Source organism: Canis aureus, chromosome 5, assembly GCF_053574225.1.
Source record: "Canis aureus isolate CA01 chromosome 5, VMU_Caureus_v.1.0, whole genome shotgun sequence".
NCBI lineage: Eukaryota > Metazoa > Chordata > Mammalia > Carnivora > Canidae > Canis > Canis aureus.
The window spans coordinates 61,143,334-61,161,129 of NC_135615.1; the positions used below are offsets into that span (position 1 = coordinate 61,143,334).

The window sequence follows — 17,796 nt, forward strand, 5'->3', positions numbered from 1 at the left end:
CAGGAAAGGGGAGAGAGCCTGGCTACTTCCCCTGGAGTTTCCTCCAGGCCCCTCTCCCACGTGGCCACGACCCCAGGAGGCAAAGCCTTCATCCCAAACCCCCAGGCCTCCTGCTTCAAGGATCGGGCCAGCTTCTGGTACCTAATGACGACATCCTACCTAGGCTGGGCACTCTGGTGCCTCCACCAAGCCGAGAGTGGAGTTCCCTCTGGCACTAGCCACTCTTGGTGTGTGTCTGTTCCAGAGTCTTTGTCCCCAAGAGTGCAGGGCCTCCCAAGTCCGTCAGGGAACCCACATCCTCTCTCCCCTTTTGGCCCAGAGGTCCCTGCCCCAAGGCTCAGGGTGCTGGAGTTAGGGTCACTTTTGTGTCTGGCTGTCACATCCTGAGCACTTCTGGCGCCCCTTCCAGAGCTCTCCAGATCTCCACCTCTTCCTGCAAACCACCAAAAGATGAGGGTCTCTCGCCCATTTCAGGGTCTCAGATTCTGTCCTTCTACCCGTGCGCCTATCACTGCCCGGGGACCAGCCTCCATTTCCCCCTTTCCATCGGGAACTCCAATCCCTTTCTGCCCTGAGCCCTGTCCAGACCCTTGCTGCGCTCCAGACTCGCTCACGTGCTTCCCTTCTCCCGCGGCGCGTCCCGGCTCCTCCATCCCAGCCCCTGTCCCGGCCGGGCCGCCGCTGCGGGCAGGTGGCCTCCCCAGTCCAACCCCGGCGCATCGGGGGGGCTCACCGCCGCCGTTCTTGTAGCAGAGGTAGGGGAAGCGCCACACGTTGGCCAGGTCCACCGCGAAGCCGATCACCGACAGCAGGAAGTCGATCTTCTTGCCCCAGGTCTCCCGGGGCTGCTCGTCGCCGGCTCCGGACGCCAGGAGACACTGGACGCCGTTGCGCTCTTTCACCACCAACAGCTCCACGGCTTTGCGCCCTTGCCCGGGCGGCTCCGGCCCCGGGGCCGCCCCGCTGTTCTCGGGCTGCACCTGCGGCTTCATCCGCGCCAGAAGCATGGGTGCGGTCGGCGAGGGGAACCGCAGCGGTCCTGGGAGCACGCCGAGGTCCTGCTCGGGTGGAGGGAAGAGCCGCGGTCACTGGGCCATCCCGCCCTGCCTGCGCCTCCCGACACCCCCGGAGCGCGGAGACACAGCGGCCGGGCGCACGGGCGGGCGCGGGGATCGCCAAACCCGAGCGCGTCTGTCGGAAGAATTTGGGAACAGTCGTAGCGGCGCGCGGAGCGGAGACTGAACCGAGAGGCGGAGACGGCCGCGCCGCGCCCCGTGGGTCTGGCCCGGGACCCGCCGCGCGTCGCTCCTGCGCCCGCTCCCTCTCGCCCCCAGATGGCGGGGCCGGGACGCGCGGAGGCTGAGACGCTGCCCAGGGCGGTGACCAAGACGGTGCCGGTCGCCGCTCCCTGTCCCCCGCCCCCAGCTCCGATCTGCGCCGCGTGCAGCGGCCCCGGGAGCCTCCCGGACACTCACCCCTCTGCACTTCAAACTCGCGGCGGCTCTGGCTCGGCGCCCTCGGCCGGGGCCTCCCCGGCGCACCTGGGCCGCGGCGCGCAGGGCGCACTCACGTGTCGGGCCTCGCCGCGATCCCGGTGCCCGCCTGGCCGCGGCGGGCGGCGGGGCGCGGGGCGCGGGGCGCGGGGCGCGGGCCGGGGCTGGGCTCCGCCGCGTGGGGCTCGGGCGCGGCCCGAGGACGCGGGAGGCGCGGGGCGGCCGGCGGGGCGCGGGCTGGCTGCTTCTGGCCGCGCCGGGCGGGGGCCGGGCTGGTAATGTAGCCTGCGCCCCAGGTAACGCGCCGATTGCATTAAGCCCGCGCCGGGCCCGCTCCGTCTGGAGCCTGTTAGCGCTAATGGGGACTGACAGCCTGGCCGCGGCTGGGCAGGGGCGGGGGCGCGCGCGGGCTCGGGGCGACGCGGGGACCCGGCGCCCGCTCCCTTTCCAGCCCGCAGCGGCGCGCCAGGCGCAGCTCCCGGGGGGCACCCGGCTCCGACTTCCCACCGCGGAACCGGGGTCAGAGCGGCGTCGGCGAGGGACCCGGGAGAGAGCAGGGAGAGCAGATGACCCGAGCCAGCACCCGCTCTGCCATCCGCCTCGGGCCACTTAGACTGCCCCGCTGGAGTTTCTCCAGCCACAAAGTGGGAATGTTCTGTCCAGAGCCTACGGGTGCGCAGACCGCGCGCGGGCGGGCGGCGGGCGCGGGGCGGAGGGGTCGCCCCCCAGCCCTGACCTCCTCTGTTAGAGGCAGGCTAGCGCGCATCTGCAGGGGTGCCTCCTGTTCCGCGAGGCCGAGGCCGAGAAACCCATCCGTGATCCACGCCTTCGCTTACCTCGTGCGCATCTGTGCCTACATATGCCTGCTATGTGCCAGGCACTGGTCTAGACTCTTGGGGTACATTCCTGCACAACTTAACCCCAAACTCTGATGGGTGGGGTTTACATTCTGTGCGTGTGAGGAGGTGGGTGGGACAGGTAGCATGATAAATAAACACGGCCTGTGGTATGTGGGACCGTGATGTGTGCAAAGGGGAAAGTGGAGCATGGTAAGGGCATGAGGAGTGGGGTAGCGGGAGGGACGAGGCAGCTCTTCAGGGAGCTGGAGAAGGCAGCATTTAAACAAGTAAAGGAGTGAGCTCTTTTACCTGGTATTCACTTCTCTACTGGCCAGTTTCTTCATTTGTCAAATGATCACCCGCTACGTGCCCGAACAGTGCTGGCTAGCGGAGCCCTGGAGATAGTGCCTGCCTCAAAGAGCTGCCAGTCTAGTGTGCGGAGAGTCCTTCACAACCCAGTGTGGTGAGGATTGGTTGTAACTGCAGGGGTATGGACACTGGCTGGAGCTGAATCAGCAAGTAAAGGATAAGGATGTGTGTGTGTGTGTGTGTGTGTGTGTGTGTGTGTGTGTGTGTGTGACTGGGGGTGAGGGGATAATCCAAGAAGGCATCACGGAGGTGACAACACTTAAGGGAGGTGGGCAGGAGTTTTGACAAACCCAGGAGTGCTGACCTTCCTGTTCTTTAAACAGTCCAAGCCCAAATCCACCCCAGGACCTTTACACTTGCACTTCCTCTGCCTGAATTGTTTAGATCTTAGTTCAGTGGTCCCTTCTGGACCACTCAAGTCTAAAATACACCCCACTCTCTGTATCACACCATCCTATTTTACCCCCTTCACTACATCAGTATACAAATTTATCTGTTTATGATATGTTTCCCCTTGGGTAGCATATGAGCGCCAGGAGGGCAGGGATCTTGACTGTCCTGTACACCACTGTATTCCTAACACCTGGAACATACTAGGGCACCAATTAGTATGGAAACTGAATGCATTCATGGTGGTGCATGGGGGTGTCAAGAGCCTTTTTGCCAGAGGGAAGAGTAGACATATCCTCTGTGAAGGATGTAGAGAGGGAGGGAAAATTAGTGGATGGTGAGTCTGCCCTGGCCTCCTAGGGGCTGGTGAGTAGAGGCAGAGAAGATCAGGGAAAGGATTGAGCCAAAGTTTCAGGAGAGCCTGGAGCCACAGGTTCTCATCCATCAAGGTTGGCAGTCCCCTTTGACCCATGGACTATCTTGACAAGCCCGTGAGGAAAGTAGGAATGAAATAGTCTTTCCATTTTCAGGTCAGGGAAGTGTGGCTCTGAGGATTCAAGGGACCTGCCTGAAGTCCCACAGAGTGGAAATGACAAAGTTGCAATGAGAACCCAGGTCTCCTGGCTCCCAGCCCCTGTCACCCCCACCCATTGACGGGTAGAGACCCTCGGAGTCTCTCTAGTGATCATGTTTCCCTCCTCTGTTTTACCCCATGCCCCACCCAGCTGGTCCAGAGACTCCCACCTCTGAGCACCCTGGGAAGTCCAGCCTCCCCCCTCCCCCCACCCAGCATCCCCGTGGAGGATCCTCCCAGCCGGCCACCTCACGTCCAGTATCTTTCCAGCCGCATGATGTTCACCAGCCACCAGAGCTCTTTCTAAAACTTGAGTCTGATCACCTCACTCTTCTGCCTCCTCCTCTCCTCCCCCGAGAGACAACACACCAGTGTGATTTAATTAACCCTGGATTTAAGGTAATTTTATTTTCTTCTTTATACTTCTATTTATCTTCCAACTTGTCTACAATGAGCATTTGATGCTTATGCAATCAGAAAAAGATAACCCACAATTTCTTAAAATCCTCCTATCTTTTCAAGATAATATCTAAATACCTTTAGCAGTACAGACAAGATTCTCTGTCTGTTTGATCAAATCTCTTATACCTTGTGCCTTTTTACACCTCTGGATTGTTAACTATGCTATTCCCATCTTCCTCTTGTCTACCTGGAGAACTCCTATTCATCCTTCAAAACCTCAGATGTCACCTCCACTGTAAGGCCCTCCCTGATAACCACCTCCCCACCACTTTCTTTATCATGCTTTATATATTTGTCTAGTACAGTTATCTGTGTGATTTCCCTACTAGGGACAAGGACGGTGCCCAATATATCCTGCCACATAGCTCATGCTGTAGAAGTGTGTACAAAACAGAACTAGAAGAGATCTCCACCACTGGTTGGGCTTGATATCTTTGGTTCCGGTTGTTTACGTTGGATTCCTCCAGAAGCAGAATCTGAAACAAAGATTTGAATTTGAGCACTTTATTTAGGAGACAGTTCCTGGAAGCGCTTGTAGAGAGCCGGGAGGGCAGACAAGAAAGGGAACCCACAGAGCCGACATGAAGGAGCAGTTGCAGCTGTGGGCAGCTGGTGTTCAGTCCTGCCGGGGACCTCTGGGAGACCGCGCAGAGCATGCCTCTGTTGTCCCACTCCTGGGCAAGGAAGTTGGAATATTTATCCATTTAGTCTGTGCCCAGGGTGTTAACTTGCCAGCATTTCCAGCCTGCCTGGTGTGTGGGCTGAGCATGCTCTAGTCGCCAGGAAAAGGCTTCTTCTAGCAGAGTCCTAGGTACTGGCAGTAGGGAGCTGGTGGTGGGGTGCATTGGCAGGAACAGGGTGGGAGGGGCACAGGAGTGTCTGCTACAGGGACAGAGGGAGGCATCCCCCCATTCATGCATGCCCTCAGAGGGCCAATCAGCAGGCCCTGAGAGTTCGCCTGGTGTTTCTGAGACTTCTGGGGAACAGCAGTGGGAATGCCAGGCTGAGGCTGGGCTGAAGGGGAAGGCATTTCTCTCCATTTCTGGCCCAGACTCCCTGACCATCACTCCAAGAGCCATGGGGCCATGTGGCTTCTCTCTGTACCCTGCATACTGCCCTTCCAGGTGGCCTGAGGGCAAGCGGGTGGGCAGACGGCTGGAGCATTATCAGAGCTAACCTGATCTCTGGGGAGGCGTCACTTCCACTTACCATGGCACTTGGTGACACAGGCCATGGGCACAAGGTGATGGCTAGTGCTGTCAGTCCAGCTCTGGGGACATCTCCCGGCAGACGCCAAGACCCTGACACACAAAGGATAGGCTGGAGGACATTTGGAATCCAAGGGGCTGGGTCCTGGGGGTGTCTTGAGGATACGTACCTTCACTGCAGTGATGGAGGGACTAAGGCCAGAGAAGAGGAGAGGTTTGCCTATAGATTGCCTTCCTTCCCTCCTTCCTTTTCTCCCTTCTTCCCTCCCTCCCTCCTTCCCTTCCTTCCTTCTTTCCTCTCTCTCTCTCTCTTTTTTTTTTCTTCTTTTTTGAACCACAGCGTTAGACCTACATCCTTGCAGCTGAACTGCCTTCGGGCCTTCGGTCCCTGATACAACTTATACTGACTGCATTTACAAATAATATCAATAAAAGACTCCCATAGGCTGAAATCTGTCTCCTCCAGAACCTGTCCCACAGGAGCCACCTTGGTCCTTAAGCTTCCAAATTACCCAGAGGGGCTCAGGCCTTAGATTCTTCTCTGCTGAGCTCCTACACCAATGGGCCACATCCAGGCACTGACATTAAAGCACATCCATCTGTCATTGACGTATGTGTTTACATCCTCTGCCTGGTTCTAACTACAGGTTGCATGTCTCTACACGGGTGATAAAAGGCATCTGGAACTACTGTGTCCATGAGAGAATTCTTATGCTCCCCTTCCTGATCCCCACAAACAAGCTTCTCCCTCATTCCAGGTGATGGCATCTTCTTTCTTCTAGCTTCTCAACGCAAAAAACCTTGGAGTTGGCCTTGACTCCTCTTTTTCATACTTCCACATCCAATGAGACTACAAGCTCTGTGGGTCCAAGCTGCCTTACCTCTGCTCAGCCTCCACGGGGAATGGTCTGCCCCCATCGGAGCCCGGATTACTCCACAGCCTCTGAGTGGCCTCCCCTATACTCCCGTTGCCTCTGAAGGTTAAGCTCTACGCAGCTGCCAGACCTTCTGGAAACCACTTCAGATCCTGTCCCTCTCTATCTCTCTCATGTTCCTGTCTCATTCAGAATAAAACCAAAGTACTTCCATGGGTGATATGGACAAATGAGTAAACGCATCCTTTTGTGGACTTGCCAGTGCAAACCCAAGCCAAACCCCATGGCCCCCGGGGGTGGGGACGCATGGGAATCAGACAAGGACAGAGGGGCTGGGCCAAAAGAGAACAGGATCATCAGGTGGTGTAGCAGAAAGATTGCTCACTGGGCTGGGGAGTCAGCACCCAGGTCCTGACTCTTGCTCTGCTGGTTTCAGGTGTTGGGATCATGGGCAAGTCCAATGACAACATGGGGACTGCAGGGAGAAGACAGAGGGCAGGTCAGGAGAGGAGCTGGGGAGGGAGACAGGGAAGGAGAGGTCCAAGGCAAAGGGATTCAGCCTCTGGGGAGGAAAGAATGGCCCTTTCTCCTCTGCAGGAGCCCCCTAACACATCCTTTGGCCTTACAGTGGTCACATGAGTTACGGTGACAGGTGAGTTATGGTCACACTTAGTCTGCGTTTATCTCCAGGCCAGAGGGGACTTGCGATTGGCTGACCAGGATGAGCCATTGTCAGGTTGGCACATGGACTCTGCCCTTCCGGGGAATATCAGAGCAGGAGGGAGCCCCAGAAACCTTCATGCCCAGCTGCCCTCTGTTAGAAGACTAGTCTCTCCTTAGATAATCTGATGAAACGTGGAATCTCCCAGAAATATGCACATACACGACAGCACTTCTAATTTAGTTGAACTGTATCACACTTCAGGAGAAGTATATAAAGCAAGTATGAACAGTTTTACAGTGTAAATAATATTAATGACATGAACATATAAGAACCCCTATCCATGGGATAAGAAATAGAGCATTTCGGGACGCCTGGGTGGCTCAGTGGTTCAGGGTCAGCCTTTGGCTCAAGGTGTGATCCCAGGATCCCGGGATCCAGTCCCGCATCAGGCTCTCTGCAGGGAGCCTGCTTCTCTCTCTGCCTATGTCTCTGCCTCTCCATAAATACATACATACATACATACTTAAAAAAAAGAAACCGAGCATTTCCAGTCCCAGGACCCTCCCAGCCCTGTGTACCCCTCCCCCAGCGTACCCCTTCACTGCTCCCCACCACTGCTCACCACCGCACTGTGTTCAGCAGCTAGTCATTTCTTTGTCTTCCTTTACCACCTGCAAATATTTCCCTAACAATACATGATTAAATTTTGTCCTTCTTTGAACTTTATATAAAAGGAATCACACTACAGATATTTTTATAACTTCTTTGACTGTAATATTTTTGAGACACACCCATGATGGTGGAGTTCACTCATTTTCTTTCTTTCTTTTTTTTTTTTAAGATTTAATTAATTTATTTATTCATGAGAGACACAGAGAGAAGCAGAGACATAGGCAGATGCAGGACTCCGTCCCGGGGCCCCGGGAATCATGACCTGAGCCAAAGGCAGATGCTCAAACCACCCAGGCGCTCTGAGTTTGCTCATTTTCATGGCTGCCTATGTTCCTTCTATTGTATGTGTAATAATGTATGTGTAATGACATTTGGATTATTTCCAGTTATTTTACATTTGAACAACTCTGCCTATAAACTTTTGTACAGACAACTCCTATGCACGTATAGAAGAGTTTCTAGAGTTTCTATCCTTTGCAAATTGCTAGTTTGTTCAGCTTTTTCAAGGAATGTCAAACTACTTTCTAAGATGGTTGTACCAATGAAAACTCCCTAGCAGAGTTATTTCTTCACTTCCATTTTCTTCACATCTTCCCCAACCCTTGGTGTTATTTAAATTTTTACTACTCTTTTAAATGTGACTTTAACGTGCATGTCTAATGATGTGGAACATCTTTTTACATGCGTATTGGCCAGTTGTGTTTCTTTTTCTCCTATTAAAATGGTAGCACGTCGCTTGTGCAATTTTTTGTTTGTATAATTTTCTATTGATTTGTCTGTCTTTTCTTCTTGATGCACAGAAGTTCTTAATATTCTGAGCATGAATATTTGTTAGGTACATTGCAAACATCTTTTCTTGGTTGTATTATGTCTTTTTTCTCTATATGGTGATGTTGATGAATAAAGGTTATTAATTTTAATGTGATTTAATATCCCCTTACTTTAACTTTTCTTTTGGTTTATGTATTTGTGTTTCATTGAAGAAATCCTTCCCTACCTGATATTTTCCTTAATTACAATTTAAAATTTGACAATTTTTCCCTTCATACTGCCTTTCAATGGTTTAACTAACATTACTTTCTAGGTACTGACTTTCAGTTATAGGATGAATAAGTTCTGGGGATCTCAAGTGCAGCATGGTGACTATAGTAGCAACAGCATATTATGTATTTGAAATTTGCTAAGAGAGTAGATCTAACTTGCTCTCCCTATACATACACAAAAAGGTGACTATGTGAGGTGATGGAAATGTTAATTAATCTAATTATGGTAACCACATCATGATGTATATGTATATCAAATAAACACATTGTATACTTTAAATGTATACAATTTTATTTGTCTATTATACCTCAATAAAGCTGGGAAAACAAACAGCGTTCCTTTATAATGTGTTTTTCTATCTGATAGGGCAAGTTTCTCCAGCTCTTTTTCTTCAGGAATGTCTTGACGGGATGCTTGGGTGGCTTAGTGGGTGAAGTGCCTGCCTTCGGCTCGGGTCATGGTGCCAGGGTCCTGGGATTGAGCCCTGCATCAGGCTCCCTGCTCAGTGAGAGAGTCTGCTTCTCCTTCTCCCCTACCTGTGCTCTCTCTCTCTCTCTCTCTCAAATAAAGAAATAAATAAAATCTTTAAAAAAAAAAAAAAAGGAGCATCTTGGCGTTGTTCTTCCTTACAAATTTCAGAATCAGCTTACTGGGTTCCTTGAAAAATCCCATTGGAATTTCAACTGTGATTACACCAAATGTATAGATCAGTTTGGGGACATCTGACATTTCTACTGTATTCAGTCTTTCTGTCCCTTTCTGTCCAGGAACACAGCACATATCTCCCTGTATTTCCCATCTTTAATGTACACAGCATTTTATTTTTTATTTTTTAAACTATTTTATTTATATATTCATGAGAGAGGTAGAGACAAGCAGAGGGAGAAGCAGGCTCCCTGTGAGAAGCCTGATGCAGGACTCCATCCCAGATCCCGGGATCACATCCTGAGCCAAATCAGACGCTCAACTGCTGAGCCACCCAGGCGACCCTATACACAGCATTATAAACAGATTTTGGGGGGATTTGCAGATTCCCACATGAAACCCATCCCACAATCTCTTAACATTACTGCTTGCCGGTCTCCATGCCCTCTTTTCCAGTAATGCATATGGATCCATTCTTACAGCAACCTCCCACCTCCTTCCCTCTCATCCTCTGACCCTCTGATAGCCCGATGTGGGACTCGATCCCGGGACTCCAGGATCGCGCCCTGGGCCAAAGGCAGGCGCTAAACCGCTGAGCCGCCCAGGGATCCCCTGTTCTCCAGATTTTTAAGATAGGGTTATTGGACTCTGCATTTTGGGACTGGGATGGCATAGCAGATATAGGTTGGTATAATAATTATGAGTGGGGAATGGGAAATTTTTTATTTTTATTTATATTTGTTCATCCATCCATTCATTCATTCATTCATGAGAGACACAGAAAGAGAGAGGCAGAGACACAGGCAGAGGGAGAAGCAGGCTCCATGCAGGGAGCCTGACATGGGACTTGATCCCAGGACTCCGGGATCACATCCTGAGCCAAAGCAGATGCTCAACTGCTGAGCCACCCATGTGTTCCAGAATGGGAAATTTTTTTAAAAAGTTGGGTGGGGGGGATCCCTGGGTGGCTCAGTGGTTTGGCACCTGCCTTTGGCCCAGGGCGCAATCCTGGAGTCCCGGGGATCGAGTCCCACGTCGGGCTCCCAGGGTGGAGCCTGCTTTTCCCTCCTCCTGTGTCTTTGCCTCTCTCTCTCTCTGTCTATCATAAATAAATAAATAAATCTTTAAAAAAGAAAAAAAAGTTGGGTGGGTTCAAAGCCTGGCTTCACCACTTGCATGCAGAGTGACTTTGGTTCCTAAGCCTTGGTTTTCTCACCTGCAAAATGGGGTAACATGCCTGTTTGATAAACTAACTGATGATGAGGACTTTGATTACACTAGTGGAAGATACTCATTTATCAGGACTCTGTGATGCCAGCTGCAGCCATGTCCCCAGAGGTCACTGCTGCTTCCTAGGGGTTTTGTCTTCTTTGCCACTTTTCCAGATTGCAGATCACACTAGTCTAGCAAACTGCTCCTATCCCAGAAATTTGGATTCAGTGGATCTGCAGTGGGGTCCTGGAATCTGCATGTTTATAACATGTTTAATTCCTGTTAAAAAAAAAAATAGAATTCAGGGAACCTGAGTGGCTCAGTGGTTGAGCGTCTGCCTTCAGCTCAGGGTGTGATCCCGGGGTCCTGGGATTGAGTTCCTCATCAGACTCCCTGCAGGGAGCCTGCTTCTCCCTCTGCCTGTGTCTCTGCCTCTCTGTCTCTCATGAATAAATAAATAAAATCTTAAAAAAAAAATAAAAGAATTCCAGTGTCAGAGTCGCGTTTCATGACCGCAGTGCCAGGCTGAGCGTGGCCAGAGCAATTTACACCTGCTTTGCTGACCGAAGTGCCTTCTTTCTCTCAAACTGGTACTTCTTCCTTTTGCTCTGGCTGCACTTAGCAAAAAGCACACAGCCACTTCCTAGCTGAGCTGTCCGTTCCCGGGAGGCGTGAACGGGTGCCCTCTAGGGCATGGATGGGAGAAAAGCTGCTTCATGCTCATCTTCAGGGCGACAGACCTGGAAGTACCAGGATAGGCCATAAAGTCCCCAGAGCAGGTGGGTGGGATGGGCGAGGGGACAGAGGTGGGAATGTGAAGGTGGTCAGTGATGGCAGGGCAAGCAGTAGTCCACACTCTGTAGACCTCACAAAGAGCACCCCCTGCCCGAGGCATATCTTCCTCCTCCTTCTATACCCTCTACCCCCAAGGTGAAAGCTGAGTGGTCTTAGGGCAAGGGCCGGTGGTCTTATGGCAGGGGCAGGTAAGTCTTAAGGCAAGAGCAAGTGGTCTTGGGGCAAGAGAAGGTGGTCTTAACACCAGGGCGGGTGGTCTTAGGGCAAGAGAAGGTGGTCTTAATGCCAGGGCAGGTGGTCTTAACCCCAGGGTAGGTGGTCTTAGGGCAAGGGCAGATGGTCTTAGGACAAGAGTGGGTGGTCTTGGGGCAAGAGAAGGTGGTCTTAGGGCAGGGACAGGTGGTCTTATGGCAAGGGCAGGTGGTCTTGGGGCAAGGGCAGGGAAACTAGGGAGTGGGGCTCAGGGTAGTGATTTTTCTCTCCCCCCTCTTCATGGCAAACACCATCACGGTCTCCTTCTAGTTTCTTTTTTTTCCCAACATTTTTATTTACTTATTTGAGAAAGAGAGAGAGAGCACAAGTGGGAGAGGGACAGAAGAACAAGCAGACTCCCTGTTCAGCCCGATGTGGGGCTTGATCCCAGGACGCTGAGATCATGACCTGAGCCTGACCGACTGAGCCACCCAGGTGCCCCACCTTCTAGTTTTTAGGAGACTGCTGAGCCCTGGCTTCCCTGATATGATAAGCCAGCACAGTGACACTAACTTCCACACTAACTGAGTGGGGGCTTCAGATCCTGGCCCTGTCGCCTACTGGCTGTGTCACCTTGGGCTGACGTGTGCCCGTTTTCTCTTCTATATACAGTGGGGCTTATCGTAGTATTTATCTCACAGAGTAGTTGCAAGGCGTGAAAGCCTCATGATGATGAAGTGCCTCTGCAGTGTCTGGCACGTACTAAATACCCATGGGTCCTTGCAACATTTTTGGCAGTCCTTCCTTCATTGAGCATTTATTGGTTGTAAGTACCAAGTATTATTTCATATAACACTCACCATTATTATTATTTTAAGATTTTATTTATTTATTCATGAGAGGCACACAGAGAGAGGCAGAGACACAGGCAGAGGGAGAATTAGGCTTGTTGTGGGGGCCCCGATGTAGGACCTGATCCCAGGACCCAGGATCAGGACCTGAGCCAAAGGCAGCCAAAGGCAGATGCTCAACCACTGAGCCACCCAGGTTCTCCTACCACGCCCGCCCCCCCCCCCCCATTCTACAGTTTAAAGACTTGATGCTGGCAATTGTTAAATGTCATGGTTCATGGTTCATGGTTGTTCATGGTTGCATGGATAGGATGGGACAGAAAAGGGGAGTTTGAACCCAGGTCTGGGCTGGCTCCAGGGCACACACTCTTACTCACTGTTCTTTCTGGTGGCTCAGCATCTCCATCTCCGGTCCCCACCTTCCTCATCCTCCCCACCTCCTGACTGTCCCCCCACCACCACGCTAGCTCCCCATCTCAGCAGGGCCCTGTTCCCTCTGTGGCTGGGGACCTGGAGTCTGTGGCTGATGCAGCCTGAACCCCAGCCTGGTCTGCTGGTAGCCACTGTCTTCTCCAGTCTTTCCTCCCACCCCGCTCCCCGACACCCACCGCACCCACTGCCTCTGGGGCCTGCCCCAACACCACCCTCTCTCCTGTTTTCCTTCTCCGCCCCCCATCGCTGTCCTTCCCATCTGTCCAAGCCTCCTCCACTTAGTGCTGTGTCCTGCTCACTTCCCCTCCTCCTGCAGCTCCAAGAACCCTCCCCTCGATGCCTCCTGCACCCTGCCCCTGCCTCCCAAGTCACACAGGTTAGTGACAGAACAGGAACCTGGACCCTGGCTCCTGACACATGGTCCAGGGCTCCTCTTCCCACAGCCAAACAGCCCACAGCCTCTCTGTGGGGCGTTTATCAGACTGGGCACACCTGAGGGCAGGAGACATGGGATGGGGAAGCTGAGATGCGGAGCCAGGCCAAGAATGTTCAGACGGGCCGGATCTGGGTGCTGATGGAGCCCAAGAGAGGTCAGCATCGGGTCACTCCTGCTTGTTCCAAGGGACAGTCGCGTGCTGCCCACGGAGAGGTGTGGGCTGGAGCTCCGATCGCCCTGGTGCTGCCCCAGCCCTGCCCCAGCACCCGCTGTGCGTGCGTGGGGAGTGACTCATGCGGGGCCGACCTGCTGGCCTCAGAGGACAGGCCGTCAGAGAGAAGGGGAGACCGTACTTCTATTGTGTGTGGCCCAAGAGCAGGGCCTCGGAGCCCAGGACACCTGCTGCAGGGCTTCAGAGCCCGGGGCCCGGGAGCACAGGAGGCTTTCAGGGGGTGCGTTGGGAAGCCAAGGCTGCCCCCAGAGGCCTGACTGAGTGCTACCTAGGTTGTGGCAACAAATCCCAGCGTGGGGACTGTCTGCCTGACAGTTTTCCTGGCAGTCCTGGGGCTGGGGAAGGGGCCGTGCAAGGGCACGATGCTTCTCCCCAAGGTTTTCCAAATTTCACCAATCATTGCTATTCATTTTGTTAGTAATACTCCCTCCTTTTTTTTCTCCCTGTCCTCTACCCCACTCCTAACAGGACCTCCTCTGACACTCCAGATCACCCTGAGGCTGGGGCAGCCAGAGCTTAGAGGGGCCTCACCACACTCTCCTGAAGCAGAGTGGCCCAGCCAGTCACTGAGAGGGTCCATGGTTGAGGGCCACACCAGTCCTGCTCTAGGGGGACCTAGAATCAGATTGGGGGAGAGGCTGGCCACATTTCCCGGTCCCTTTAACCTTGACTGCTGAAAAGCAAGTTCCAACCTGGTCTCACGGCTGATCCCCATCTCACCAGAGGGAAGCTGGGCTTGGGGACCATCTTCCAGCCCAAACAGTGTCCAGTGCAATCGAAGGATGGCCTTTCTTCTCAGTTTATTTTTACATTTACCATCTAGTTATGACAATGATTTTGGTTTTCCACATATGATGGTGATAGAAAGTTTCTCTCATTATTTATGACTTTTAACTTTAAGATTTTTGAAAAAACGAAATATCTCAGGCTTTTGTAGGAAGACAGACATTGTAGAACAAACAGCTAGCTAGCTTCAGAAACAAAAACATTAGCGATGTGATTGAAGTCTGTGTGTACTCCTTCCCAGGTGTAACTCTCTCCTCCCTTCTGCCTGGCCAACCGCTGTCCTTACGTAGCACTGATTGTTCTCAAGTGTGAATCTATGCTTTCACTAGGTAGACAGACAGACAGACAGATACAAAAATATATATGGGAGAAATATATATACATATATATACAAAAATATATATGTATCTCCTATACATAAGGAAATATATAAATATATATCCCTAAAATTATAAATGTGTATCCCTAAAATTATTACATATTGACAGCTGACACTCAAGCAATGCAGGTTTTTATTTCAGGTCCACTTACATGCTGATTTTTTACAATACAGTTTTGTGAATATATTTTTCTTCCTTAGGGTTTGGGTTCCCTTTCTTTCTTTCTTTCTTCTTCTTTCTTTCTTTCTAAAAATATTTTATTTGTTTATTTGAGAAAGAGAGCATGAGCAGCAGGGAGAGGGAGAAGCAGGCTCCCCACAGAGCAGGAAGCCCAACGCAGGGCTGGATCCCAGGACCCTGGGATCATGACCTGAGCTGCAGACAGATGCTTAACCGACTGAGCCACCTAGGCGCCCCTTAGGATTTTCTTAATAACACTTTCTTTTCTCTAGCTTACTTTATTGAAAGCATACAGTACATAATTCACATAGCATACCAAATATGTGTTAACCAACTGTTGTGTGTTATTGGTAACGCTTCCATCAATGATGGAACTTCCATAGTGATGGTCAAGGGTCAAGTCTTTGTGTATGTGCCTGTGAAGCTTAATACACACAGGAAAGTGCACTAATCACAAGTGCACTTCTTACATCCATAAAGTCGACACTCAGACCAGCACCCCAGAAGTCCCCCTTGTCCCCCTCTCCGTAGTTTATATCCTCCATCCTCCCCCCAAAGGTAACCACTCCCTTGACCTCTAATAGCATAGGTTCCTTTTGCCCATCTAAACAATAGAAAGTATCATTTTGTGCATGTTTCAAGTTTATACAAATGGCATCATTCTGCTTGGCAAATGTTCTTGAGATGTTTCCATGTTGATACTTGAGCTTCCTTTTAAAAATAAATGTATTTAATTAAGAAAAGTGAGTTGATTTCAAGGAGAAAACACCAAGGGCATCCTAGGACAAGCTGGACCTTGGGTGTCAGAATTTAGAAAGCATCGAATCTGACTCCACTATCTTCCCCTTTTACAGGTGTGAAAACTGAGGCCAGAGGGGTGAGAGCCGGGGTCATTCTGCAAGTTCAGCTGGGACAAAGGCCTGCACCCCAAATGCTGGAGGCCAGGGATCTTTTCCACTATGTCAGGTTGGCAAGAAACATCTCCCTCCACCCAGCCCCGCAGCAACAGATAGCGACTCTATTTCCGAGCCAAGGTTAGTGCTTAACTTTGAACTGCAGAAAGTAAACTGTTTTCATTGAATTGTTTGAACATGAAGCCTGGGATGGGGGTGGTATGGTGTTGTGGGGACAAGTCAGCTGTCCAGCCTTCAAAGTTATGACAAGTCTTCCACTTGGCAGCCCACCTCGGTGACCTATATTTTAATATGTGCTATTAGATTATTGCTAATGAGACATTTTAGGGATAAAAGAATTATGCTCGCTGCTGGGGCTGCGGTAAAAGTACAATTGAATTAAGGGCTGAAATTGTTTAGGACTCTGCTAGACAACCTGTCCCCCAGGCTGGGCCTGAATGGAGAGATTAAGCTTTAGAAATTACACAGGAAAAATAAGTATAATTGATCTAAGGTAACTTCACTCGTCTAAATTAAATAATGTGATTGTTACCGGCAGAAAGGATCGGGATGAGGAGCTGGACGGAAAAGGCTCGCTATCTGCAAACAAAGTTATAAGTAAAAGCCCCAGGGAATTGACTTTTTCCTGACAAGCTGAACACCCTCCTGATGATTTTGAGAGTCCGCTGGGGCATTAGCAGCAAATGGACCCAGTCTGAGCGTCCTAGAATCTGAGGTTTGGCAGGGACCCCCGAGCACCGTCCTCACCATCCCCTACCTCCCAGCCCCCCGGGGTGGGTGCTTGTGCCGCCCCCATCCCTCGAGGCAGGCTGGTCAGTGTCATCACCCTTGATTAGAGGACATTTCTCTGTGGGTGGCTGGCCGGCTGCTTTTGGGAAGCTTGTGTCCACCCACAAGAGTCCTGCCCCCGGACCAGCAGAGGTCAGGTCCGCCCAGCAGCCCGCACAAGCTCCCGCTCCCCTCCCATGCTGTCACTGAGCACGGCACGGCTGCGTGCGCGGCGCCCCCGAGGCCAGCTCTCCAGCGGCCGCTGCATTTGTCCACCTGCCGGAGACCCGAGGCTTATCTCCAGGGAGCTCAGCGGCTGAAGAAGAGAAGCGGCTCCTCTCTCTGGCCTAAGCATTTGCACCCCACCACACTTCCCTCGATTCTAGGTCGTTAGCGGGGGGCGACGTTAGTCCTGTGTTCATAAAATAGCAGATGCTGTCATCAGGAGTCTCCCTGCTAACCCGTGAGGGCAGGGACTTCTTGCCTCTTCCATCTGTCTCTGGTCAGCTACGCTGGCCTCCCCCGGCTCCTGCCTGTCCTACCCCTGGGCAACCTAGCGGGCTGCTTGGAGCATGAGGCGTGGGGACTCTCCACTTCCCCCTAAATATTGCTGCATGGAATGCCTTCGAGCCCACTGTAAACGCTTTTTTTAAAAAAATTCCAATTAGTTAATATACAGTGTTATATTAGTTGCAGGTATAGAATATAGTGATTTAACACTTCCATACGTTGCTCAGTGTTCATCGTGATAAATGGACTCAACCCCCATCACCTGTTTCACCTGCCCCCCCCCCCCAACTCCCCCCTGGTAACCATCAGTTTGTTCTCTGTAGTTAAGAGTCTGGGTTTCTTTGGTTTTTTTTCTGGTGTCCTTTTTCTTTGTTTGTTTCTTGAATTCCACTTATGAGTGAAATCATCGGGTGTTTGTCTTTCTCTGGACTGACTAATTTCACTTAGCAGAACACTCTCTAGCTCCATTCATGTTGCAAATGGCAAGATTTCATTCTTTTTGATGGCTAAGTTATATTCCATTGTATATATGTAGCACCTTTCTTTATCCATTCGTCAGTTGCTGGACACTTGGGCTGCTTTCATATCTTGGCTATTGTACATAATGCTGCTATAAACATACGTACGGGTGCCTGTATCTTCCAAATTAGTGTTTCATAATCATTGTGTAAGTACTCAGTAGTGGGATTGCTGGATCATACGGTAATTCTATTTTTTATTTTTATTTATTTATTTATTTATTTATTTATTTTTATTTTTTATTTATGATAGGCACACAGTGAGAGAGAGAGGCAGAGACATAGGCAGAGGGAGAAGCAGGCTCCATGCACTGGGAGCCCGACATGGGATTCGACCCCGGGTCCCCAGGATCGC

The 17,796-nt window shown here is 51.4% G+C and overlaps 1 protein-coding gene across 1 annotated transcript in view; it reads right to left on the minus strand.

The window, feature by feature from the left end:
- SLC6A2 (solute carrier family 6 member 2) overlaps window positions 1–1,286 on the minus strand; it is a 47,556-nt gene extending 46,270 nt beyond the window's left edge. Inside the window, exon 1 of the mRNA XM_077898388.1 lies at window positions 734–1,286. Coding sequence (XP_077754514.1) covers window positions 734–1,007 — 274 coding nt within the window. The 5' untranslated portion in view covers window positions 1,008–1,286. The remainder of the gene's footprint in view (window positions 1–733) is intronic.
- Between the last annotated feature and the right edge of the window lie 16,510 nt (window positions 1,287–17,796).